General features: G+C 41.7%; 1 protein-coding gene across 1 annotated transcript in view; it reads left to right on the top strand.

Annotated features, from left to right (window-relative positions):
• GABBR2 (gamma-aminobutyric acid type B receptor subunit 2) overlaps positions 1–27,149 on the top strand; it is a 1,074,198-nt gene that overhangs the window by 732,722 nt on the left and 314,327 nt on the right. The window contains exon 13 of the mRNA XM_069730579.1: positions 13,571–13,693. Within this exon, the coding sequence (XP_069586680.1) occupies positions 13,571–13,693 (123 nt within the window). The remainder of the gene's footprint in view (positions 1–13,570; positions 13,694–27,149) is intronic.

Here is a 27,149-nt window from a genome sequence, read left to right as displayed (position 1 = left end):
CCTCAATTGGTGCCTACTGAATGTTGCTGCAAATCCTTGCATTACATTAAGGGTACCGTCACACAGTGCCATTTCGATCGCTACGATGGTATGATTCGTGACGTTCCAGCGATATCGTTACGATATCGCTGTGTCTAACACGCAGCAGCGATCAGGGATCCTGCTGAGAATCGTACGTCGTAGCAGATCGTTTAGAACTTTCTTTCGTCGCTGGATCTCCCGCTGTCATCGCTAGATCGGTGTGTGTGACACCGATCTAGCGATGCGATCTAGCGATGCGTTCGCTTGTAACCAGGGTAAACATCGGGTTACTAAGCGCAGGGCCGCGCTTAGTAACCCGATGTTTACCCTGGTTACAAGCGTAAATGTAAAAAAAAAAAACAGTACATACTTACATTCCGGTGTCTGTCAGGTCCCTTCCCGCACTCAGTGACTGCCGGCCGTAAAGTGAAAGCAGAGCACAGCGGTGACGTCACCACTGTGCTGTGCTTTCACTTTACGGCCGGCAGTCAGTGAGTGCGGGAAGCAGACGGCAAGGGACAGACACCGGAATGTAAGTATGTGCTGTTTGTTTTTTTTTACGCTGGTAACCAGGGTAAACATCGGGTTACTAAGCGCGGTCCTGCGCTTAGTAACCCGATGTTTACCCTGGTTACCCGGGGACCTCGGCATCGTTGGTCGCTGGAGAGCTGTCTGTGTGACAGCTCCCCAGCGACCACACTACGATTTACCTACGATCACGGCCAGGTCGTATCGCTGGTCGTGATCGTAGGTAAATCGTATAGTGTGACGGTACCCTAAGGCTATGTTCACACTAGGCGTTTTTGCAGCGTTTTCTTATGCTTTTTTATGCAAATTTTCAGCTGCGTTTTACAGTACCAGCAAAGTCTTTGAGATTTCAGAAATTTTATGCATGCAGCTTTGTTTTTGTTATTAGGATTTTGTGCTTTGCATGTTTTTTTGCACAATGGAGCATGTCACTTCTTTCAGTGTTTTTTCAGCGTTTTTCACCCAATAAAATGAATGAGTGGTGAAAAAATGCTGAAAAAACGCACCACAAATGCAGATTTGGCTGCTTTTTTGTGCCAAATAATGATTCTATAGAATAGGACTTCTTTTTACAACACTAAACTGTATCAGCATGCACAAGAGACAAATCTAGCATGCCAAAACTGCAGCAAAAAACGCAAAAAAAAAAAACACAGAAAACATGATTTTTTCTGCAGCTTCTTTCCTGCCAAGAGATCAGGTTTGCTGTAGGAAAAATGCTGAAAAAACACCTAGTGTGAACTTACCCTTAAACGTCTAGTAATCTTCTTTTAGTGTGTCGGCATTTAAATAATTACTGTGCTGTGTAGTTACATGACAATAATCCTGAAACTGTTAAAAGTCTTTTGTTTTGTTTTTCTGTTGCCATAAATTAATATAGAACTACCACAAATCAAATCTGTATTTAAATCATTCTGGTATACTTTAAAAAAAACCTTTTTTGCTTGTAGAGTTACACAAATGATTCATTTATCCACTGGCGGACACAGACAGAAAAGGGCCCCTGTGCAAAAACAATATACGCGCCCTTTCCAGACCAAGAGCTCGTAAAAATGCAAAATTACACTTGATTTGGAGGTGGAAATGGGCCCCTTTACCTTTTGGGCCCCTGTGCAGTTGCACAGGTTGCACCAATGATATTTCCGCCCCTGCATTTATCCTCTCAAGACCCTTCTTGGTTCTTGATTAGCTGAGATAATGAACCACTACATAAAAAGGTTTTTAATTTGAAGGACATGGCATTTCTGTGCGTTGATTTCATTGGGCTCTTTATAATGCTTCAATGCATCACCTGGTGAAGAATTTTCAAAAAAGGGATTGATAAAGGAATCAGTAGGGATAGTGCTACAGTGGTGCTTGTACAAAGGACCCTCACTTAATTTTCTGCTATTCACATTATGCTTCAAACAAGGTTCTGTGTATTGCTACAATTGGTATACATTGATGCAGTTTTTTTCATGACGAAAAATAAAGAGATATTGTGACAGTTAGTTAGTGGTTATATCCACGGATCCTAAGCTACTGCATGCAATGCCCTGCACATGGGGTAAGCAACATTGTAAATCAGAAGAACTATACTACATTTCTAATTGGAGGTATTTGCTAATATTATTATTATTACATCTACTGCCCTTTGGGATAGGATCGTGGAGACAGGAATGCCCCTTTAAGGTAAAAGTAAGATAACGATATAGTAATTTTTTTTTTATTTCTTATTGCTTATTATTCAGGCCCCAGACCAGATTCTGACTTTTATACAGACTCCTAGGCCACTAACTAAATCAATCCTCAAATAAAACTCCAAACTTCATTCAGACCCACACACGACACCTAGAATTCATTCAGAGCCCTGTTCGGTCCTCAGCATTTAGTCAGGACTCAGATCTCTAATCCCTGAAGATGGGTTACACAGGGATGTTGTGCGTTGGGCCGGACCCTTTTAGAAGAGCTCATATAACTTCTTCTCTGTGACAGAACTTATTCCCAAAGTCCAAAGAACAAATACTGTGGGCTTACTACGTCAGCACCCGCTGTTCTGAGATGTGTGGCGCTTCACACCTCACTCTCAGGAGCATTGGGTGGAACAAGGAGAGGTGAGTATTGTATTCACTTTTTTTATGAGTGTCTGGTGGTCATAATAGAGTATGGAGGATCATGGGGGGTTTATTATATTGCCTAAAGCACCATGAGGGGTTTGTTATAGTGTATGGAGTAGCAAGTGGGGCTTCATTATATTGTATGGAGGACCATGGAGGGTTTATTATATTGTATGGAGTACCATGGGGAGTGCATTATATTGTATGGATGACCATGGGGGTGCATTTGTTTGGAGGACCATAGAGGGTGCATTACATTGTATTGAGGACCATGGTGAGTGCATTATATTGTATGGAGGACCATGTGGGTGCATTATGTTGTATGGAGGACCATGGGGAGTGCATTATATTGTATGGAGGACCATGGGGAGTGCATTATATTCTATGGAGGACTATGGGGAGTGTATTATATTCTATGGAGGACTATGGGGAGTGTATTATATTCTATGGAGGACTATGGGGAGTGCATTATATTTTATGGAGGATCATGAAGGGTGCATTATATTGTTTTGAGGAGCATGGAGGGTGCATTATATTGTATGGAAGAGCATGTGGGGGTGAATTATATTGTATGGAAGACCATGGGGGTGCATTTTTTTAGGACCAAAGAGGGTGCATTACATTGTATGGAGGACCATGGGGAATGCATTATATTGTATGGAAGACTATGAGGAGTGCATTACATTGTATGGAGGACTATGAGGAGTGCATTATATTGTATGGAAGACTATGGGGAGTGCATTATATTGTATGGAAGGCCATGAGGAGTGCATTATATTTATATGGAGGACCATGAAGAGTGATTTATATTGTATGGAAGACCATGGGGAATGCATTTTTGGAGGGAGAACCATAGAGGGTCCATTACATTGTATGTGGGACCATGGGGAGTGCATTATATTGTATGGTGGACCATGAAGAGTGTATTATATTGTATGAAGGACCATGGAGAGTACTTTATACTATAGGAAGACCACGAGGGGGCTACATTATATTATATGGAAGATCATGGGATATGCATTACATTGTACGGAGGCGCATGTAGACTGCATTATATTCTATGGGAGACCATGGGGAGTACATTGTATTGCATGGAGGACCAAGTGGGTACGTTATATTTTATAGAGGACCACGTGTGTGCATTATATTGTATGGAAGACAATATGGGATGTACTATATTGTATGAAGGACCATGGGGAGTGCATTATATTGTTTGGAGGACCATGTGGGGTGCATTAGCTTGTATGTAGGGCCATGTGGGGTGCATTAGATTGAATGGAGGACTGTGGAGGGTGCATTATATTATATAGAGGCCCATGGGGAGTGCATTATATTGTATGGAGTACAATGGGGAATGCATTATATTATATGGAGGACCATAGGGAGAGCATTATATTTCATGGAGGACCATGTGGGTGCATTATGTTGTATGGAGAACCATGGAGGGTGCATTATATTGTATGAAGGACCATGGGGAGGGCTGTGTGAGGGTCACTCTTGAGGGATCATACTGTCTTGGAGTCACCATACTCCGCCTTGGGAGTTGAGGTAGCGTACAGTAGGGTCATTATACTGTGAATGTTGAGGAATTTACCATGTGGGTATCATACTGTGTTTGGGGCACTTTTATTGGCATCATACTTTATGGGAGCAATTAAAGGAATCTAGGACTTTAGCTGGAGGAAAATTACTAAGTATAGGCTGGACAGTTGTGAGATATGCTCTTCTGTGACACTGAGAATTATTTAATTTTTTTTTCTTGCTGGGTGAGGGGTCCAATTGAACTTCTGCTATGGGGCCGCTTGATTTCTATGTATGCCCCTGTATACCAGCCACTATTTAAATAGCAGAACTGCACCCACATAATACTACCATACTTTCAACAAGCAATGGCAACTATAGCTCACATAAAGCCAGTATACAGTGGTGTAGGTGTTACATGACAAATTCTAAACAGAATTTATTTAAGGGGTAAATTCTCAATATACATAAAGCAATCCTTAGGCTCAGTACCTGTTCAGGATGGAATAATGGCACTTAAGGTAGCATTTACACAAGACTAGATCCTCAATGTTTATTATAATAGACAATATGCAATATTTATTGCTTTTTCACAAAGACAAGACTTGTGGGGAACGGTTGGCAGAAGCAGTCTACTTACAGTCATGTATATAAGCAAAAGAAAAATCATTATTCTAGAATAGACCTTGACAAAGGATATGTTTTAAAAGTAGATTATTTTTGTCAGCAGTAAACATATTTCACAAAATGGAACATATGGCTGTTATGGCTTAAAATGATTCATCACTTTTTAGAAGATTTTTTACAGTAGCGTACAGCAATGTCATCTGAACCAGAGGCAATGCCCCAGGCCTACTTTGATTGCAGAGCTCACTAGACATTGCTCTGTTTAAAATCTAGAGCATGTTTCATAGAACAGTGACATAGCCTGTGGAGGCTGACCTTTAATCTAAATTTGAGACACAATCATTGTTTGAGATAATATGGAATAATAGTGACTTTCTGTTGTTGAAATTAAGTGCATCCTTACTCCACAGACAAGGAGCATCACAGTAGGGGCTGATTGGCATTTAAATGTTATATGGTTCCAATTTTGGCCAAAATACACCCATATACAGTATGAATTGCCTTGATGAGATTTTGTTAGTTTTATATTACATAGTAACATAGTTAGTAAGGCCGAAAAAAGACATTTGTCCGTCCAGTTCAGCCTATATTCCATCATAATAAATCCCCAGATCTACGTCCTTCTACAGAACCTAATAATTGTATGATACAATATTGTTCTGCTCCAGGAAGACATCCAGGCCTCTCTTGAACCCTTCGACTGAGTTCGCCATCACCACCTCCTCAGGCAAGCAATTCCAGATTCTCACTGCCCTAACAGTATATTCAGGAAATATGTTTTTTTTTTTGTTTAACGTATGGTAAATTTATCTTTGCAATGTAGAAAAAAATATTCTCTTAGCACATTTAGGTATATTATGCATACACAACCCCTGGCAAAAATTATAGAATCACCGGCCTTGGAGGATGTTCATTCAGTTGTTTAATTTTGTAGAAAAAAGCAGATCACAGACATGGCACAAAACTAAAGTCATTTCTAATGACAACTTTCTGGCTTTAAGAAACACTAAAAAAAATCAAGAACTAAAAATGTGGTAGTCAGTAATGGTTACTTTTTTTAACCAAGCATAGGGGAAAAATCATAGCATCACTCAATTCTGAGGAAAAAAATATGGAATCATAAAAAACAGACAAACAAAAAACACTCTAAAACATCACTAATATTTTGTTGCACCACCTCAGGCTTTTATAACAGCTTGCAGTCTCTGAGGCATGGACCTAATGAGTGTCAAACAGTACTCTACATCAATCTGGCTCCATCTTTCTCTAATTGCTGTTACCAGGTTGGAGCCTTGTCATGGACCATTTTCTTCAACTTCCACCAAAGATTTTCAGTTGGATTGATATCCAGAATATTTGCAGATCATGACATTGACCTTATGTGTCTTTTTTCAAGGAATGTTTTCTCTATGGCAGGACGCATTATCATCTTGAAAAATGATTTCATCATCACCAAACATCCTTTCAATTGATGGGATAAGAAAAGTGTCCAAAATATCAATATAAACTTGTGCATTTATTGAAGATGTAATGACAGCCATCTCCCCATTGCCTTTACCTAACATGCAGCCGGGCAGCACGGTGGCGCAGTGGATAGCACAGCAGCCTTGCAGCGCTGGAGTCCTGGGTTCAAACCCCACCAAGGACAACATCTGCAAGGAGTTTGTATGTTCTCTCCGTGTTTGCGTGGGTTTCCTCAGGGTACTCCGGTTTCCTCCCACATTCCAAAGACATACTGATAGGGAATTTAGATTGTGAGCCCCAACGGGGACAGCAATGATAATGTGTGCAAACTGTAAAGCGCTGCGGAATATGTTAGCGCTATATAAAAATAAAGATTATTATTATTATTATTATTATATCATCAATGACTGTGGAAATTTGCATGTTCTCTTCAGGCACCAAACAAAAGTTCCAGCATCATCAAGGTGGAGTGCTCTGCTGCACGGGGCTTCAGGAAAATGGCCACGGAATGCCGCGCGTGCGCAGAAGAGATCGCGGCGGCCATTTTCCCAAAGCCGAGATGCAAACTCGGCTTTGGGAAAATGGCCGCCGCGATCTCTTCTGCGCACGCGCGGCATCCCGCAGCCATTTTCCTGAAGCCCCGTGCAGCAGAGCACTCCATCTGCGCACGCGCGGCCCCAGGAAGTTGGCCGCCCCCACCGATGACAGGGGGTAATAGCGCAGATCGCGCGCTGCTTCTTCACGTGCCCACAGTGGATTCGTCACTTCAACATGCGCACACCACTACGCCACCAACGTAAAGCTGAGGAAGAAACAGCGCTGTGACCACGCCCACCCGACCTGACCAGCCTGATTGACAGGCGAAAACGGCGACTTTGGTAATGTATTTCACAGCATAGGTGGGGAATCAGGGTACACTACATACACTGTTGTAACGCACAGCGCAGGCCCTATTTAACAGTATTTTTATCTCAATCTGAAAAAACGGGGTGACAGGTTCCCTTTAAAGGAAATAATTTAATTGATCCTTTCAATTGAATATAGTCCTGTACATTATACTTGTTTCAAATGCAAATGTGTAATAGAGCAGCTGAAACAGAGTCAGATGTCAGTGAGAAACAGATGTCAGTGTGAGCCTGCAGCTGTGACTGTGACCTGTGGTAAAAAGCTTACCACTGGTCACAGGCATCCGGATCATTAGAGGCTACTACATCCAAAAGCCTACGCCAGTGATGGGCAAAGTCATCAGCCAGTGACTGTGCTCAAAGTAAAGAAAAAAAAAGTTAAAATAAATAAATAGGTAAATAAAAATAAAAAACACAGTATACTCACCTTCACCTATTCACAGAAGTCCTTGTCTCCTGTAAAAAAATAAAAATAAAAATACACCATATATACTCACCTTGGCACCTAATCCCTGATGCCCATGTCACACAGAAAAGAGAAAAGAGAAAAAACACCATATCGCTCACCTCTCTGCCATAATCTATATTGTCAATGATGATTTGGATCACTTGCAGAGCAGTCACATCAGTTATGGAACTGCTCTACCCAGCAGCCAGCTACATACTAACAGGAGTGTGTAATCGTCCCTGCAGTGTGTAGCGCTGAGCTGCAGTGTGAAAGTTCATCAGCTGATGAGCCCTGGTGATCTCACGGCACCACCGCTGCATGAGAAATTTTTCATACGGCAGCGGTTCCATCAGTGAGTTCATTGGGGTTCATCAGCTGATGAACTCCGGTCAACTTTCTCACCACAGCTCAGTGCTACACACTGACACAGGAGCAATTATCTCCTGTGTCAGTATGAGCCTGCTGTCCTTGAAAGCTGTCATATCAGTAGCTGCTCTCAAAGTCATCAGAATCATTGTGGGACTGTTTTTTTTTACAGGGAACAAGGGCATTTGGGATTAGGTGTTAAGATGAGTAAACTGTGATTTGTATTTTTAAATAAATGTGTAAAACCGTGAGGTCATTTATTTCAAATAACAGACTTTATTCTGAGTGTTTTTTACTTACAATTTGAATATGGGATTAGTAATGGGGGTGTCTTATAGACACCTCTCCCCTGGCTTCATGTCAGCTTCAAATAAAAGGCTGATATGAACCCCCGCAACTATCAACCCATTTGCTAATACATCAGAGCAAGTGGGAAGAGTGAGAATAAGCACCAGATTTGGCGCATCTTATTGTTGCGCCATTTCTGGGGTGGCTGAGAGTTGACGTTTTTAGTCTGGGAGGGGGCCAATAACTATGGCCCTTTCCTAGACTATTAATATCAAGAAAAACACCAAAAAAGGACACATTCAAGAAAAAACACCAAAAAACAGGCAAAGATGCTTACCTGTCTAAATAGGCCTCAATACAAATGCACAAGCAGGGTGCAGCGGACCCAAACAAAATAGCAAGTGCACAGGTGCAAAAATACTCTGTATGTGGCGTGTTGACACAAGGAATACAAAGCGTCTGGCTACAGCCTATTAATGTAGTATTTTATCTTAGTGCATTGGTGTACCACACGGCCAAACCCTTATTGAAGGCTGGCTGTTTCATTAGGTATTGCACCTGTGCACTTGCTATTTTGTTTGGGTCCGCTGCACCCTGCTTATGCATTTGTATTGAGGCCTATTTAGACAGGTAAGCATCTTTGCCTGTTTTTTGGTGTTTTTACTATTAATATCAACCCACAGCTGTCTGTTTAGCCTTTGCTGGTTAGAATTTATAGGGGGATTCTATGTCAATTGTTTTCCAGGGGTTCTCCTGTAAACTAGCCAGTAAATGCTAAGCAAACAGCTGTGAGCTGATATTAGTAGCCTGAGAACCATTATGGCTATTGGCTCCTTCCCAGAATATTAATATCAGCCCTCAGTCATTGGCTTTCCCTCTGCAGGTTATAAAATTTATACCCACGCCAATTTTAATATTTTTTTAATCAATAAAAAAATGGATGTCAGCATGGGCGCCCGCCTATATAAACTGGTATAATCCCACGCATGTCACAGCCACTAAGTATTGCGGTGCATGCTGAGTTATGCCAGTTGGGGTATGTGTCCACGATCCAGAATAGCAGCGGTTTGGATGCAGCTCACCTGATTTATAGAAATCCCATGCCCACTGTGCGTCTATTTGACACTGCATAAACTCACCCATGGCACAGGTTTACGAGATGCAGCATGTCAATTTCTGTTGCGGAGACACTAATTTCCACAACAGAAATTTCCACAATAGAGTGCAGTGTATGTGGTAAATCTGCATGGTTTAATGTTCATGGTTCAATTTTCCATTTTGGATATAGTAAAAATATACTGCATCCAAAGCGTTGCTATATCCTGATTGGGTGTATATACCCTTTCTGTTTGGTTACAGCCTATGTAGGTTCTTTCTATGAATGCTCCTACATAGGCTGGGGACAATGTGGGGCATCGCTTTAAATCTTGGATTATCGTCAGACCTGGGACAAGTTTGTTGGATTAATTTAAAGAATGTGTGTTAGGCGTCGGGATTCTCCCGCTGCATGGGATAGATCCCAAGCTTTATCTGCCTCTGCAGTCTCCCATTCAGACTGGGCTGCTGCAGGTGCTGCTCAGTATAGATGATGGTCCCAGCATCTTGCTTAGGCTCACAGTGTTTGTTTGGTTACTGCTGGCTCTCCAGCCAAGTCTGTGGCAATCAGTGATAGGCAGCTGAATCCTGATGCTCTGGAGACTAAGTCCAGAAATCATCTCACTGCGCATGTCCGTGATGTGGCGTCTTCTCATTTGTGGACTGACGTCAGCTGCTCTGGTGATGTGGAAGCTTCGGATTGGTCCAAGGCAAGGTCCTGTCCAACCGGACATGAGTCTAGTGTATAAAAGGCTCTCAGAGACGCATGCCAGTGCGCTAGTATCATTTATGTGTGGCTACGCCAGTGGATACTCTACCACTCTGTCTGCAAGTGTTGTGTGTCTGTCTAGCCTTGGGACTGTAGATGTAAGCAGGCAGCTAGCGTCAGTGGGGGAAATGAACCATTGGCTTAGCATCTGGTTCCTACATGTGTGCGGTTAGCACAGTAGAGTTCCAGAGCAAGCACAACCCTAGTCAGGGTATTAAGCTCAGAGCATCTGTTCTGTTTGTGTGAGTGAGATAGCTCAGTTGCAGAGCATCTCTTTCGTTCCTGTGTGCGAGTGACCCAGCTCAGTTACAGAGCATCTATTTTGTTTCTGTGTGTGAGTGACACAGCTCACTTGCAGAGCATCTCTTTCATACCTGTGTGCAAGTAACACAGCTCACTTGCAGAGCATCTCTTTCGTTTCTGTGTGCAAGTGACACGGTTCAGTTGCAGAGCGAGGTCTTTCCATGTGCGTGTTCAGTGATGTTTAACTGGACATGACACTTAAACACTCGATACTCGTTTGTGCTGTTCCTCTCTGTGGAGTAACAAAGCTTTGAACTCTTCCTCCTGTTCACACTGAGTGGCGTTAACTCTGTGTGTACAAGCAATCGCTCTCTGTGAGTTCCGTCATTATTCACTAGCAGCAGTTTTCCATCTCTGCACGGTGAACCCCGGGTTGCGATTGCACTTTATTATTTATTTAGCACAATCCGCCAACCTTAACAATGTGTCTGTTTTATTTCATAAATAAAGTGTTTTATTCTTGGTATGTGTGTGTGTGTTTATTGAACTCTTTACTTACATATTTAGTAATGAGGATGTCTGTCTGAGGGCTGGTATTATTAGCCTGGGACAGTGCAAATAAGCATGAAAAAGAAGGGGTTGAACAAAGAAAATGCATCACAACTTTTTTTTTTTTTCAAATATGTTTATTTAGCTCCAAAGAGCATTCTTTGCTGTACAAAAATGCATGAAAACCACAAGCAAAAATTAACCAAAAACTCACTTATTTTGAGTTGCGTTTTTGCTGCTAACAAATTCCTAGAGATGCAGAAATGTTATATCAATTTCTGCAAATCAAATACTCAACATGTGCATATAACCTTTGGGTGAACAGTTAAACAAGTTGAAAATTAAATGATCTCTAAAATAGCTAATAGTCAATATAGCATATTTCCTTTGTATTTTAGGAAAAAAAAAATCATTTAAAAAATTACAAAAATGAAAATGGTCCAATGCAAAAGTTTGGACCCCTTGCATGGTTAGTACCTAGTAGCACCCATTTTGCAAGTATCACAGCTTGTAAATGCTTTTTGTAACCAGCCAAAGTCTTTCAATTCTTGTTTGAGGGATCCATTCTTCCTTGGAAAATTCTTCCAATTCTGTGAGATTCCTGAGTCGTTTTGCATGCACTTCTATTTTGAGGTCTAGCCTCAGATTTTCAATTAAGTTCAGATCAAGGAACTGTGAGGGCCATTGTAAAACCTTCAGCTTGCGACTTTTGAGGTAGTCTCTTGACGTGTGTTTAGGATCATTATCTATTTGTAGAATCCATCCTCTTTTCAACTTCAGCTTTTTACAGATGATGTTATGTTTGCATCAGGAATTTGCTGTTATTTCATACATATATGCTAGCCACCTTAGGGAGAGACCCAAGTTGGGCTAAATGTAGTGGGACGAAAGAGACCGAAAAGCCCTCTACTTAAAGGAAATACATAGTGGATGCTTTCCTGAAACGGAAAGTACTTGCAAGCATCATAATACAAAGAATAGCAGGTTTACCCAGAATCCTTTGCAGTAGGCGGAGCTATGCAAATCATCTCTTTCCACCCCAGTCTAATCCACAGCGCTTGGAACCGCCAAGCGTGCAATGCTGCGGATTAGTTTCTAAATTTACACAGCCAACCAATTCCTACCTGTGGACACGTGTTTCGGGTTTTAGGCTCTCATCAGCACAGGGCTGGAATTGGTTGGCTGTATGGAGTGGGGCTCGGTGAGCAAGCGATACATATATGCTAGCCACCTTAGGGAGAGACCCAAGTTGGGCTAAATGTAGCGGGACGAAAGAGACCGAAAAGCCCTCTACTTAAAGGAAATACATAGTGGATACTTTCCTGAAACGGAAAGTACTTGCAAGCAGCATAATACAAAGAATAGCAGGTTTACCCAGAATCCTTTGCAGTAGGCGAGCTATGCAAATCATCTCTTTCCACCCCAGTCTAATCCACAGCGCTTGGAACCGCCAAGCGTGCAATGCTGCGGATTAGTTTCTAAATAATAATGATATAATATAATAGTGGTTTATTCAACATGTTTCAAGGTCTTTCTGACTTCTTCATCAGGAAAATTACCACAAAGACATACTTTATGTCTTTGTGGTAATTTTCCTGATAAAGAGGTCAGATAGACCTTGAAACACAGTGAATAAACCACCGGAGTTCATTATTAAATCTGAATTTGTATCATTGGGGCAGCGCAGACTTAATCCACAAATTATCCTTTACAACGTCTCTGAGGTCGCGTTGGCGGCCCGTGGATCAGCAGCAGCCGAAACACACATGCTTTTGCTTTATGCCATCAGGTGAGCAGCTCCTTGTTAAAAACTGCAATTAATCCCAAAACTAAAACCCTATTTGCGCTTTTTTATCTCGTTATTTTACTAGTATTAATTACATTTCGAACTGAGAAAAGGACAACTTGAAAATGCTTTGCTATCTTCTTATAGCCTTCTCCTGCTTTGTGGGTCTCCACTATTTACATCTTCAGAGTTCTAGGCAGCTGCTCAGAACAATCCATGGCTGCCGTTTTTGGCACAAAGTTAGAAATGGCTGGGCTTTTATAAAGCTGGGAACTTTGCATCACCTGGTCTTTTATAACGATGATAGTGAACAAGCCATAACCTCAGCAGGCTAATTAAGGTCTGAAACTTTGGTCAAAGTTATCTGATCACAAAAATCTCCAAGGGTGCCAAAACCTTTGCATCATCCCATTTCTCATCGTTTTAAAATGTAAAAAATGACTGTATATATATTTTTTGCCTAAAATACAAAGGAAATGTATCATCTTTAACGCCAGTCTTTTTTTAGTTCATTTCATCTTCAACTTTTTTAACTGTTCACAATAATAGTAATTTTGACCAGGGGTGCCCAAATTTTTACATGCCACTGTATAATAGTGAGTGCCACAAGATCATGTCCTCAACACATCTGTTAAAATAAATATAATCTGGCTAATACAATTTAAGGATCAAAGCAATATACATACGATTTGGGCTTCTTTCATGTGAGAAACTGAATTAGAATACTACTAAGAACAGAAAAAACAGGAATATTTTTCCTGATATATATTTCTCATCATGCTAATTATTTGTTGTAAAAGGGTACCTAGTTAAAATCAATTCACGAGTATATTTATTTACTGTTATTTACTGTTTTTTTTTTAGATCATAAAGGATCAGAAGCTTCTGATAATAGTCGGTGGAATGTTATTGATTGATCTGTGTATTTTGATATGCTGGCAAATAGTTGACCCTTTAAAAAGGACAGTTGAAGAATACAACCTTGAGGTAAGATGCAAGTTTTATTCATTATTTTGGCTTAAACTGATTGTTCACTGCTGAGTACAATTTGTTTTCCTCAAAACAGGTCCAAAATTCTCCAATGTATAGACTACCAAATCAGTTCTACCTATCCCAGAAACGCTCTTAAATTAAACAGGAACTGTCAGCTCTCCTGACATGTCTCTTGCATTCCCCACTAAAGAACAATTCTGCAGCATCTTCTCTTTTTTTTGCAGTTGTTCTGTTACTGATCCAAGATATGTATCATTAAATTGACAATTGGGTGTTATCTTTCAAAGGAATGTGTCCCTATAAAGTGAGACATTGACCATGTCAGACCTTGCAAGGACAAACCCCCAACAGGTAACACCCAGTTGTCAATTAATTTATATATTTCTAGCAGAAATAATGGAGGAACCCATAATGTGAATTCTAAGACTTTTTATATTTTGGGGAATGCATATACAGTATATATATTAAAAAAGAAATGTGATGAAAGGTGACAATTCAACTCTAAATAATATTTAGACTGCCTACGGCTTTTTATTTTTAATGAATTTAGACTATTTACATTTTTTTCTTTTTAGTTACTTTAATTTATCCCATCTTTCCTTTCCCATTTTTTTCAGCAACTTTGCTTTATCAGAGCATGTTTTTTTGTGTGAAGCGTTGTAATTCTAACTGAGACCATTAGTTTTACTATGTAATATATTATATTACTAGCTGAAGAGTCCGGCGTTGCCTGGGCATAGTAAATATCTGTGGTTAGTTATAGCACGTCACTTCTCTTATTTTCCCATCACGCCTTTCATTTTCCCAATCACATCTTTAATTTTCCCCCTCACATCTCTCATTTTCTCCCTCACACCTCTCATTTTCTCCCTCACTCCTCTCATTCCCCCCTAACACTTGTCATTTCGACCTCACATCTGTCATTTTCCGATCACTCCACTATTTTCCCTCACTCCTCTCATTTTGCACTCACACCTTTTCATTTTCACCTCACACCTCTCATTTTCACCTCAGTATATACATGTTTGTCATCTCCCTTATATATAGTATACACCTGTATGTCATCTCCTGTATATAGTATATACCTGTATGACATCTCCCCTGTATATAGTATATACCTGCTGTGTGTCATCTCCCCTGTATATAGTATATACCTGTATGTCATCTCCTCCTATATATAGTATATACATCTATGTCATCTCCTCCTATATATAGTATATACCTGTATGTCATCTCCTTCTATATATAGTATATACCTGTATGTCATCTCCTCCTGTATATAGTATATACCTGTGTGTCATCTCCCCTGTATATAGTATATATCTGTGTGTCATCTCCTCCTGTATATAGTATATACCTGTATGTCATCTTCTATATATAGCATATACCTGTATGTCATCTCCTCCTGTATATAGTATATACCTGTAGGTAATCTGCTCCTGTATATAGTATATACCTGTGTGTCATCTCCTCCTGTATATAGTATATACCTGTATGTCATCTCCTCCTGTATATAGTATGTACCTGTATGTCATCTCCTCCTCTATATAGTATATACCTGTGTCATCTCTCCTGTATATAGTATACATCTGTGTGTCATCTCCCCTGTATATAGTATATACCTGTGTGATCTCCTGTATTAGACCTCGTTAACACGTTATTTGCTCAGTATTTTTACCTCAGTATTTGTAAGATAAATTGGCAGCCTGATAAATCCCCAGCCAACAGGAAGCCCTCCCCCTGGCAGTATATATTAGCTCACACATACACATAATAGACAGGTCATGTGACTGACAGCTGCTGTTTTTCCTATATGGTACATTTGTTGCTCTTGTAGTTTGTCTGCTTATTAATCAGATTTTTATTTTTGAAGGATAATACCAGACTTGTGTGTGTTTTAGGGCCAGTTTCATTTGTCAAGTTGTGTGTGTTGAGTTGTGTGTGGCGACATGCATGTAGCGACTTTTGTGAGATGAGTTTTGTGTGGCAACATGCGTGTAGCAACTTTTTGTGTGTCGAGTTGCATGTGACAGGTTAGTGTAGCAAGTTGTGTGCAGCAAGTTTTGCGCATGGCGAGTTTTGCGCATGGTGAGTTTTATGTCTGGTGCCTTTTGAGTATGTGCAAGTTTTGTGTGAGGCAACTTTTGCATGTGTTGCAGATTTTGTGCATGTGGCAATTTTTCCGCGTGTGCAAGTTTTGCGTGTGGCGAGTTTTCCATGAGGTGAGTTTTGCACTTGTGGCGAGTTTTGCAAGAGCCTAGTTTTTGCATGTGGCGAGTTCTGCACGTGGCGAGTTTTGAGCTGCGACTTTTGTGTTTCGACTTTTATGTGGCGAGGTTGGTGTATGTGTGGTGAAATGTGTGCTGAGGGTGGTATATGTGTTCAAGCACGTGGTAGTGTGTGGCGCATTTTGTGTGTTCATATCCCCGTGTGTGGTGAGTATCCCATGTCGGGGCCCCACCTTAGCAACTGTACGGTATATACTCTTTGGCGCCATCGCTCTCATTCTTTAAGTCCCCCTTGTTCACATCTGGCAGCTGTCAATTTACACTTTTCCTTTCATTTTTTCCCATTATGTAGATAGGGGCAAAATTGTTTGGTGAATTGGAAAGTGCGGGGTTAAAATTTCACCTCACAACATTGCCTATGACGCTCTCGGGGTCCAGACGTGTGACTGTGCAAAATTTTGTGGCTGTAGCTGCGACGCCTCCAACACTTTTCCTTTCACTTTTTTCCCCATTATGTAGATAGGGTCAAAATTGTTTGGTGAATTGGAAAGCGCGGGGTTAAAATTTCACCTCACAACGTAGCCTATGACGCTCTCGAGGTCCAGACGTGTGACTGTGCAAAATGTTGTGGCTGTAGCTGCGACGGTGCAGATGCCAATCCCGGACATACACACATACACACACACACATACACACATTCAGCTTTATATATTAGACTAGCTGAAGAGCCCGGCGTTGCCTGGGCATAGTAAATATCTGTGGTTAGTTATAGCACGTCACTTCTCTTATTTTCCCATCACGCCTCTCATTTTCCCAATCACATCTTTAATTTTCCCCCTCACATCTCTCATTTTCTCCCTCACACCTCTCATTTTCTCCCTCACTCCTCTCATTCCCCCCTAACACTTGTCATTTTGACCTCACATCTGTCATTTTCCGATCACTACACTATTTTCCCTCACTCCTCTCATTTTGCACTCACACCTTTTCATTTTCACCTCACACCTCTCATTTTCACCTCAGTATATACATGTTTGTCATCTCCCTTATATATTGTATACACCTGTGTTGTGAATTCTGTGGCTGAATTCACTCCTGTGGTCACAAGTGGTACTGCAGCTTCTGAGCTTCCTCCCTCAGGTGTTCTGGTGAGCTCGTTAACTGCTTCATTACTTAACTCCGCCTGATGCTGCTATCCTTGCTCCTTGTCAATGTTTCAGTGTTGGATCTGAGCTTCTCCTGATTGTTCCTGTGACCTGCTGCTCTGTTTAGCTAAGTGCTTTTTGCTTTTTTGTTGCTTTTTTTCTGTCCAGCTTGTCTTTTGTTTTGCTGGAAGCTCTGAGACGCAAAGGGTGTACCGCCGTGCCGTTAGTTCGGCACGGTGGGTTTTTTTTTGCCCCCTTTGCGTGGTTTTGCTTTAGGGTTTTTTGTAGACTGCAAAGTTCGCTTTACTGTCCTCGCTCTGTCCTAGAATATCGGGCCCCACTTTGCTGAATCTATTTCATCCCTACGTTTTGTCTTTTCATCTTACTCACAGTCATTATATGTGGGGGGCTGCCTTTTCCTTTGGGGAATTTCTCTGGGGCAAGTCAGGCCTATTTTTCTATCTTCAGGCTAGCTAGTTTCTTAGGCTGTGCCGAGTTGCCTAGGTAGTTGTTAGGCGCAATCCACAGCCGCTTTTAGTTGTGTTTAGGACAGGATCAGGTGTGCAGTCTACAGAGTTTCCACGTCTCAGAGCTCGTTCTTGTATTTTTGGGTATTTGTCAGATCACTGTGTGCGCTCTGATCGCTAAGCACACTGTGTTTCTGGATTGCCTTCATAACACCTGTCATTAGCAAACATAACAGTACAAGGAGCCAACTAATGATTCTCAATAGAGGGAAAGAAAAAGTTCTGACATCATTTTTTTTTTTTTTTTTTTTCTGCTCTGTGTTCACTTTTTTTTTTCCCCTAGACATTTGGGTGATTCTGGACACAGGTGTGGACATGGATATTCAGGGTCTGTGCTCTTCAATGGATAATCTCGTTATAAATGTACAAAAAATTCAAGATACTATTGATCAGAAATCTATGTTAGAACCAAGAATTCCTATTCCTGATTTGTTTTTTGGAGATAGAACTAAGTTTCTAAGTTTCAAAAATAATTGTAAGCTATTTCTGGCCTTGAAACCTCATTCTTCTGGTAATCTTATTCAACAGGTTTTGATTATTATTTCTTTTTTGCGCGGCGACCCTCAAGACTGGGCATTTTCTCTTGCGCCAGGAGACCCTGCATTGAGTAGTGTCGATGCGTTTTTCCTGGCGCTTGGATTGCTGTACGATGAGCCTAATTCAGTGGATCAGGCTGAGAAAAATTTGCTGGCTTTGTGCCAGGGTCAGGATGATATAGAAGTATATTGTCAGAAATTTAGGAAATGGTCAGTACTCACTCAGTGGAATGAATCTGCGCTGGCAGCTTTGTTCAGAAAGGGTCTCTCTGAGGCTCTTAAGGATGTCATGGTGGGATTTCCTATGCCTGCTGGTTTGAATGAGTCTTTGTCTTTGGCCATTCAGATCGGTCGACGCTTGCGCGAGCGTAAATCTGTGCACCATTTGGCGGTACTGCCTGAGGTTAAACCTGAGCCTATGCAGTGCGATAGGACTATGACTAGAGTTGAACGGCAGGAATACAGACGTCTGAATGGTCTGTGTTTCTACTGTGGTGATTCCACTCATGCTATTTCTGATTGTCCTAAGCGCACTAAGCGGTCCGCTAGGTCTGCCGTCATTGGTACTGTACAGTCCAAATTCCTTCTGTCCATTACCTTGATATGCTCTTTGTCGTCGTTTTCTGTCATGGCGTTTGTGGATTCGGGCGCTGCCCTGAATCTGATGGATTTGGATTATGCTAAACGTTGTGGGTTTTTCTTGGAGCCTTTGCGGTGTCCTATTCCATTGAGAGGAATTGATGCTACACCTTTGGCCAAGAATAAACCTCAATACTGGGCCCAGCTGACCATGTGCATGGCTCCTGCACATCAGGAAGTTATTCGCTTTCTGGTGTTGCATAATCTGCATGATGTGGTCGTGTTGGGGTTGCCATGGCTACAAACCCATAATCCAGTATTGGATTGGAATTCCATGTCGGTATCCAGCTGGGGTTGTCAGGGGGTACATGGTGATGTTCCATTTTTGTCGATTTCGTCATCCACCCCTTCTGAGGTCCCAGAGTTCTTGTCTGATTATCAGGATGTATTTGAAGAGCCCAAGTCCGATGCTCTACCTCTGCATAGGGATTGTGATTGTGCTATCAATTTGATTCCTGGTAGTAAATTCCCTAAAGGTCGATTATTTAATTTATCCGTGCCCGAACACGCCGCTATGCGCAGTTATGTGAAGGAATCCCTGGAGAAGGGACATATTCGCCCATCGTCATCACCACTGGGAGCAGGGTTCTTCTTTGTAGCCAAGAAGGATGGTTCGCTGAGACCGTGTTTTGATTACCGCCTTCTTAATAAGATCACTGTTAAATTTCAGTATCCCTTGCCATTGTTATCTGACTTGTTTGCTCGGATTAAGGGGGCTAGTTGGTTCACTAAGATAGATCTTCGTGGTGCGTATAATTTGGTGAGAATCAGGCAAGGAGATGAATGGAAAACTGCATTCAATACGCCCAAGGGTCATTTTGAGTATCTAGTGATGCCGTTCGGACTTGCCAATGCTCCATCTGTGTTTCAGTCTTTTATGCATGACATCTTCCGTGAGTATCTGGATAAATTCCTGATTGTTTACTTGGATGACATTTTGATCTTCTCAGATGATTGGGAGTCTCATGTGAAGCAGGTCAGAATGGTTTTTCAGGTCCTGCGTGCTAACTCTTTGTTTGTAAAGGGATCAAAGTGTCTCTTCGGTGTGCAGAAAGTTTCATTTTTGGGGTTCATCTTTACCCCTTCTACTATCGAGATGGATCCAGTTAAGGTCCAAGCCATCCAGGATTGGATTCAGCCGACATCTCTGAAAAGTCTGCAAAAGTTCCTGGGCTTTGCTAATTTTTATCGTCGCTTCATCTGTAATTTTTCTAGCATTGCCAAACCATTGACCGATTTGACCAAGAAGGGTGCTGATTTGGTTAATTGGTCTGCTGCTGCTGTGGAAGCTTTTCAGGAGTTGAAGCGTCGTTTTTGTTCTGCCCCTGTGTTGTGTCAGCCAGATGTTTCTCTTCCGTTCCAGGTCGAGGTTGATGCTTCTGAGATTGGAGCAGGGGCGGTTTTGTCACAGAGAGGTTCTGATTGCTCAGTGATGAAACCATGTGCTTTCTTTTCCAGGAAGTTTTCGCCCGCTGAGCGTAATTATGATGTGGGCAATCGAGAGTTGCTGGCCATGAAGTGGGCATTCGAGGAGTGGCGTCATTGGCTTGAAGGAGATAAGCATCGCGTGGTGGTATTGACTGATCATAAGAACTTGACTTATCTCGAGTCTGCCAAGCGCTTGAATCCTAGACAGGCCCGTTGGTCGTTATTTTTTGCCCGCTTCGACTTTGTGATTTCGTACCTTCCGGGCTCTAAAAATGTGAAGGCGGATCCTCTGTCTAGGAGTTTTGTGCCCGACTCTCCGGGTTTATCTGAGCCAGCGTGTATCCTCAAGGAAGGAGTCATTGTGTCTGCCATCTCCCCTGATTTGCGGCGGGTGCTGCAAAAATTTCAGGCGAATAAACCTGATCGTTGTCCAGCAGAGAAACTGTTCGTCCCTGATAGGTGGACTAATAAACTTATCTCTGAACTTCATTGTTCGGTGTTGGCTGGTCATCCTGGAATCTTTGGTACCAGAGAGTTAGTGGCTAGATCCTTCTGGTGGCCATCTCTGTCACGGGATGTACGTACTTTTGTGCAGTCCTGTGGGATTTGTGCTAGGGCTAAGCCCTGCTGTTCTCGTGCCAGTGGGTTGCTTTTGCCCTTGCCGGTCCCAAAGAGGCCTTGGACACATATTTCGATGGATTTCATTTCTGACCTTCCCGTTTCTCAAAAGATGTCAGTCATTTGGGTGGTCTGTGATCGCTTTTCTAAAATGGTCCATCTGGTGCCCTTGGCTAAATTGCCTTCCTCCTCTGATTTGGTACCTTTGTTCTTTCAGCATGTGGTTCGGTTGCATGGCATTCCTGAGAATATTGTTTCTGACAGAGGTTCCCAGTTTGTTTCAAGGTTTTGGCGAGCCTTTTGTGGTAGGATGGGCATTGACCTATCCTTTTCCTCGGCTTTCCATCCTCAGATTAATGGCCAGACCGAACGGACCAATCAGACCTTGGAAACATATCTGAGATGTTTTGTTTCTGCAGACCAGGATGATTGGGTGTCCTTTTTGCCGTTGGCTGAGTTCGCCCTTAATAATCGGGCCAGCTCGGCTACCTTGGTTTCTCCATTTTTTTGCAATTCTGGGTTCCATCCTCGTTTCTCTTCAGGACAGGTTGAGTCTTCGGACTGTCCTGGTGTGGATTCTGTGGTGGATAGGTTGCAGCAGATCTGGACTCAGGTAGTGGACAATTTGATCTTGTCCCAGGAGAAAGCTCAACTTTTCGCTAATCGCAGACGCCGTGTGGGTCCCCGACTTCTTGTTGGGGATCTGGTTTGGTTATCTTCTCGTCATATTCCTATGAAGGTTTCCTCTCCTAAATTTAAATCTCGTTTTATTGGTCCGTATAGGATTTCTGAGGTTCTCAATCCTGTGTCTTTTCGTTTGACCCTCCCAGACTCCTTTTCCATACATAATGTATTCCATAGGTCGTTGTTGCGGAGATACGTGGCACCTATGGTTCCATCTGTTGAGCCTCCTGCCCCTGTTTTGGTGGAGGGGGAATTGGAGTATATTGTGGAGAAGATTTTGGATTCTCGTGTTTCTAGACGGAAACTCCAGTATCTGGTTAAATGGAAGGGTTATGCTCAGGAAGATAATTCCTGGGTTTTTGCCTCTGATGTTCATGCTTCCGATCTTGTTCGTGCCTTTCATGCGGCTCATCCTGGTCGGCCTGGGGGCTCTGGTGAGGGTTCGGTGACTCCTCCTCAAGGGGGGGGTACTGTTGTGAATTCTGTGGCTGAATTCACTCCTGTGGTCACAAGTGGTACTGCAGCTTCTGAGCTTCCTCCCTCAGGTGTTCTGGTGAGCTCGTTAACTGCTTCATTACTTAACTCCGCCTGATGCTGCTATCCTTGCTCCTTGTCAATGTTTCAGTGTTGGATCTGAGCTTCTCCTGATTGTTCCTGTGACCTGCTGCTCTGTTTAGCTAAGTGCTTTTTGCTTTTTTGTTGCTTTTTTTCTGTCCAGCTTGTCTTTTGTTTTGCTGGAAGCTCTGAGACGCAAAGGGTGTACCGCCGTGCCGTTAGTTCGGCACGGTGGGGTTTTTTTTGCCCCCTTTGCGTGGTTTTGCTTTAGGGTTTTTTGTAGACTGCAAAGTTCGCTTTACTGTCCTCGCTCTGTCCTAGAATATCGGGCCCCACTTTGCTGAATCTATTTCATCCCTACGTTTTGTCTTTTCATCTTACTCACAGTCATTATATGTGGGGGGCTGCCTTTTCCTTTGGGGAATTTCTCTGGGGCAAGTCAGGCCTATTTTTCTATCTTCAGGCTAGCTAGTTTCTTAGGCTGTGCCGAGTTGCCTAGGTAGTTGTTAGGCGCAAACCACAGCCGCTTTTAGTTGTGTTTAGGATAGGATCAGGTGTGCAGTCTACAGAGTTTCCACGTCTCAGAGCTCGTTCTTGTATTTTTGGGTATTTGTCAGATCACTGTGTGCGCTCTGATCGCTAAGCACACTGTGTTTCTGGATTGCCTTCATAACACCTGTCATTAGCAAACATAACACACCTGTATGTCATCTCCTGTATATAGTATATACCTGCTGTGTGTCATCTCCCCTATATATAGTATATACCTGAATGTCATCTCCTTCTATATATAGTATATACCTGTGTGTCATCTCCCCTGTATATAGTATATATCTGTGTGTCATCTCCTCCTGTATATAGTATATACCTGCATGTCATCTTCTATATATAGCATAAACCTGTATGTCATCTCCTCCTGTATATAGTATATACCTGCATGTCATCTTCTATATATAGCATATACCCGTATGTCATCTCCTCCTGTATATAGTGTATACCTGTGTGTCATCTCCCCTGTATATAGTATATATCTGTGTGTCATCTCCTCCTGTATATAGTATATACCTGCATGTCATCTTCTATATATAGCATATTCCTGCGCGGGGTTAAAATTTCAACTCACAACTAGTGTTGAGCATTCCGATACCGCAAGTATCGGGTATCGGCCGATACTTGCGGTATCGGAATTCCGATACCGAGATCCGATATTTTTGTGATATCGGGTATCGGTATCGGAAGTGTAAAATAAAGAATTAAAATAAAAAATATTGTTATATTCACCTCTCCGGCGGCCCCTGGACATCAGCGGGAGGATCCGGCGTCCGGCACGGCTTCTTTCTTCAAAATGCGCGCCTTCAGGACCTGTGGAATGACGTCCCGGCTTCTGATTGGTCGCGTGCCGCCCATGTGACCGCCACGCGACCAATCAGAAGCCGCGACGTCATTCCTCAGCTAAAGTCCTAGAATGAGCGCCTTCTAGGACCTGAGGAATGACGTCGCGGCTTCTGATTGGTCGCGTGGCGGTCACATGGGCGGCACGCGACCAATCAGAAGCCGGGACGTCATTCCACAGGTCCTGAAGGCGCGCATTTTGAAGAAAGAAGCCGTGCCGGACGCCGGATCCTCCCGCTGATGTCCAGGGGCCGCCGGAGAGGTGAATATAACAATATTTTTTATTTTAATTCTTTATTTTACACTTTAATATGGATCCCAGGGCCTGAAGGAGAGTTTCCTCTCCTTCAGACCCTGGGATCCATGAGGATACATTCCGATACTTGATGTCCCATTGACTTGTATTGGTATCGGATATCGGTATCGGCGATATCCGATATTTTTCGGGTATCGGCCGATACTATCCGATACCGATACTTTCAAGTATCGGACGGTATCGCTCAACACTACTCACAACGTAGCCTATGACGCTCTCAGGGTCCAGACGTGTGACTGTGCAAAATTTTGTTGCTGTAGCTGCGACGCTTCCAACACTTTTCCTTTCACTTTTTTCCCCATTATGTAGATAGGGGCAAAATTGTTTGGTGAATTGGAACGCGCGGGGTTAAAATTTCGCCTCACAACTGCGACGGTGCAGATGCCAATCCCGGACATACACACATACACACACACACACACATACACACATTCAGCTTTATATAGTAGATAACATATTGTAGAGTGATGACCTCCGGCACTGGAGTGCCGAAGGTCATTGTTCTACAATATATTACTCTATTTTCCTTCAAGCCCCACCCTTACATTGAGCGTGCACCACTTCTGATCGATTACTCTTTATATTATAACATACCATGGAACAAAAATTCCAAGTGGAATTGAAAAAATGCCATAAAAAGGACATACTAGCTTTGGTCTACAAAAAAGTCAGGTAATGGTGGTATCAAGGTTATATAGTCTTTTATATTTTACTACTTAAAAAAATGTTTAAAAAATCAGTGTTATTATATTCTAAGGGCTATAACTTTTTTTCTATTGATAGAGTTGTGTGGGAGCTCGTTTTTTGCAGGGTTGACTTTTGTTTTCATTGGTTTAACTGTCTGGTACATAACATTTTCTGATCTCTTTTTGTTCCACTTCTTTGTAAGAAAGCAAATGATTATGCTATCGTGTATTTTTTTCACATTTAGGTATGGAATAAATATATTCCATAAATTACAGATGAATATGATATACTGTATTTTTTTTATTTTTTAGGATTGCTTAAATGTATGTTTTGAGCAACGTAAACTTATTTTCATAGTTTAGTTTTGTGTATTTATTAAAAATATTAACTGTTTTCTCCATTTTTTTTGTACAAAAGTCCTTAGAGGACTAAAACCTGTCATTACTTTGTCCTTTTTATAATATTGCAAAACTATAGAACTGTAGTCTATTGTAAAATTGACAAACCGCCTATTAACCCCTTAGTGACAGAGCCAATTTAGTACTTAATAACTGAGCCAATTTTTACTATTCTGACCACTGTCACTTTATGAGGTTATAACTCTGGAACGCTTTAACGGATCCCGCTGATACAGAGAATGTTTTTTCGTGACATATTGTACGTCATGTTAGTGGTAACATTTCTTTGATATTACTTGCGATTATTTATGATAAAAACGTAAATATGGCGACAATTTTTTAAATTTTGCAATTTTCAAAATTTGTATTTATATGCCCTTAAATCAGAGAGATATGTCGCAAAAATAGTTAAAAAAACAACATTTCCCACATGTCTACTTTACATCAGCACAATTTTGGAAACAAATTTTTTTTTGTTAGAGAGTTATAAGGGTTAAAAGTTGACCAGCGATTTCTCATTTTTACAACACCATTTTTTTAGGGACCACATCACATTTTAAGTAATTTTGAGGGGTCTATATGATAGAAAATAACCAATTGTGACACCATTCTAAAAACTGCACCCTCAAGTTGCTCAAAACCACATTCAAGAAGTTTATTAACCCTTTACGTGCTTCACAGGAACTGAAACAATGTGGAAGGAAAAAATGAACATTTAACTTTCTTTTGCAAACATTTTAATTCAGAACCATTTTTTTTATTTTCACAAGTATAAAAACAGAAATTTAACCAGAAATTTTGTTGTGCAATTTTTCCTGAATGCGCTGATACCCTATATGTGGGGGTAAACCACTGTTTGGGCGCACCGCAGAGCTTAGAAGAGAAGGAGCGCCGTTTGACTTTTTCAATGCAGAATTGGCTGGAATTGAGATCGGATGTCATGTCACGTTTAGAGAGCCCCTGATGTGCCTAAACAGTGGAAATGCTCCACAAGTGACAACATTTTGGAAACTAGACCCCTTAAGGAACTTATCTTGATGTGTGGTGAGCACTTTGAACCCCCAAGTGCTTCACAGAAGTTTATACCATAGAGCCGTGAAAATAAAAAATCGCATTTGTTTACACAAAATGATTTTTCACCCACAAATTCTTATTTTCAAAATGGTAATAGGAGAAATTAGACCACAAAAGTTGTTGTGCGATTTCTCCTGAATACGTCGATACCCCATATGTGAGGGTAAACCAATGTTTGGGCGCATGGCAGAGCTTGGAAGAGAAGGAGTGCCGTTTTACTTTTTCAATGTAGAATTGGCTAGAATTGAGATCAGACACCATGTCGCGTTTGGAGAGCCCCTGATGTGCCTAAACAGTAGAAACCCCCCACAAGTGACACCATTTTGGAAACTAGACCCCTTAAGGAACTTATCTAGATGTGTGGTGAGCACTTTAAACCCCCAAGTGCTTCACAGAAATTTATAAAGTAGAGCCGTGAAAATAAAAACGACTTTTTTTTCCCTCAAAAATGATTTTTTTAGCCTGCAATTTTTTATTTTCTCAAGGGTAACAGGAGACATTGGACCCCAAAATCTGTTGACCAGTTTGTCCTGAGTATGCTGATACCCCATATGTGGGGGGACACTGTTTGGGCAACCATCGGGGCTCGGAAGGGAAGGAGCACCGCTTGGAATGCAGACTTTGATGGGATGAGATGGTCTGCGGGCGTCATGTTGCATTTGCAGAGCTCCTGATGTACCTAAACAGTAGAAACCCCCACAAGTGACCCCATTTTGGAAACTAGACCCCCCAAAGAGTATATCTAGATGTGTCGTGAGCACTATGAACCCCCAACTGCTTCACAGAAGTTTCTAATGTAGAGCCATGAAAATAAAAAAAATCATATTTTTTCCACAAAAATGATTTTTCACCCCCAAATTTTTACTTTCACAAGGGTAACAGGAGAAATTGGGCCCCAAAATTTATTGTGCAATTTATGCTGAGTAGGCTGATACCTACTGATATAACTGATAGTTAGTAGGCTGATATCGGCCTTACTAACTATGTTACTATTTGCTTGCCTGAGGAGGTGGTGATGGCGAACTCAGTTGAGGGGTTCAAGAGAGGCCTGGATGTCTTCCTGGAGCAGAACAATATTGTATCATACAATTAGGTTCTGTAGAAGGACGTAGATCTGGGGATTTATTATGATGGAATATAGGCTGAACTGGATGGACAAATGTCTTTTTTCGGCCTTACTAACTATGTTACTATGTTACTATGTTACTCATATGTGGGGGGAC

The sequence above is a fragment of the Ranitomeya imitator genome, chromosome 6, assembly GCF_032444005.1.
Source record: "Ranitomeya imitator isolate aRanImi1 chromosome 6, aRanImi1.pri, whole genome shotgun sequence".
Taxonomy (NCBI): Eukaryota; Metazoa; Chordata; class Amphibia; order Anura; family Dendrobatidae; genus Ranitomeya; species Ranitomeya imitator.
This window is presented reverse-complemented; position numbering and strand designations above follow the sequence as displayed.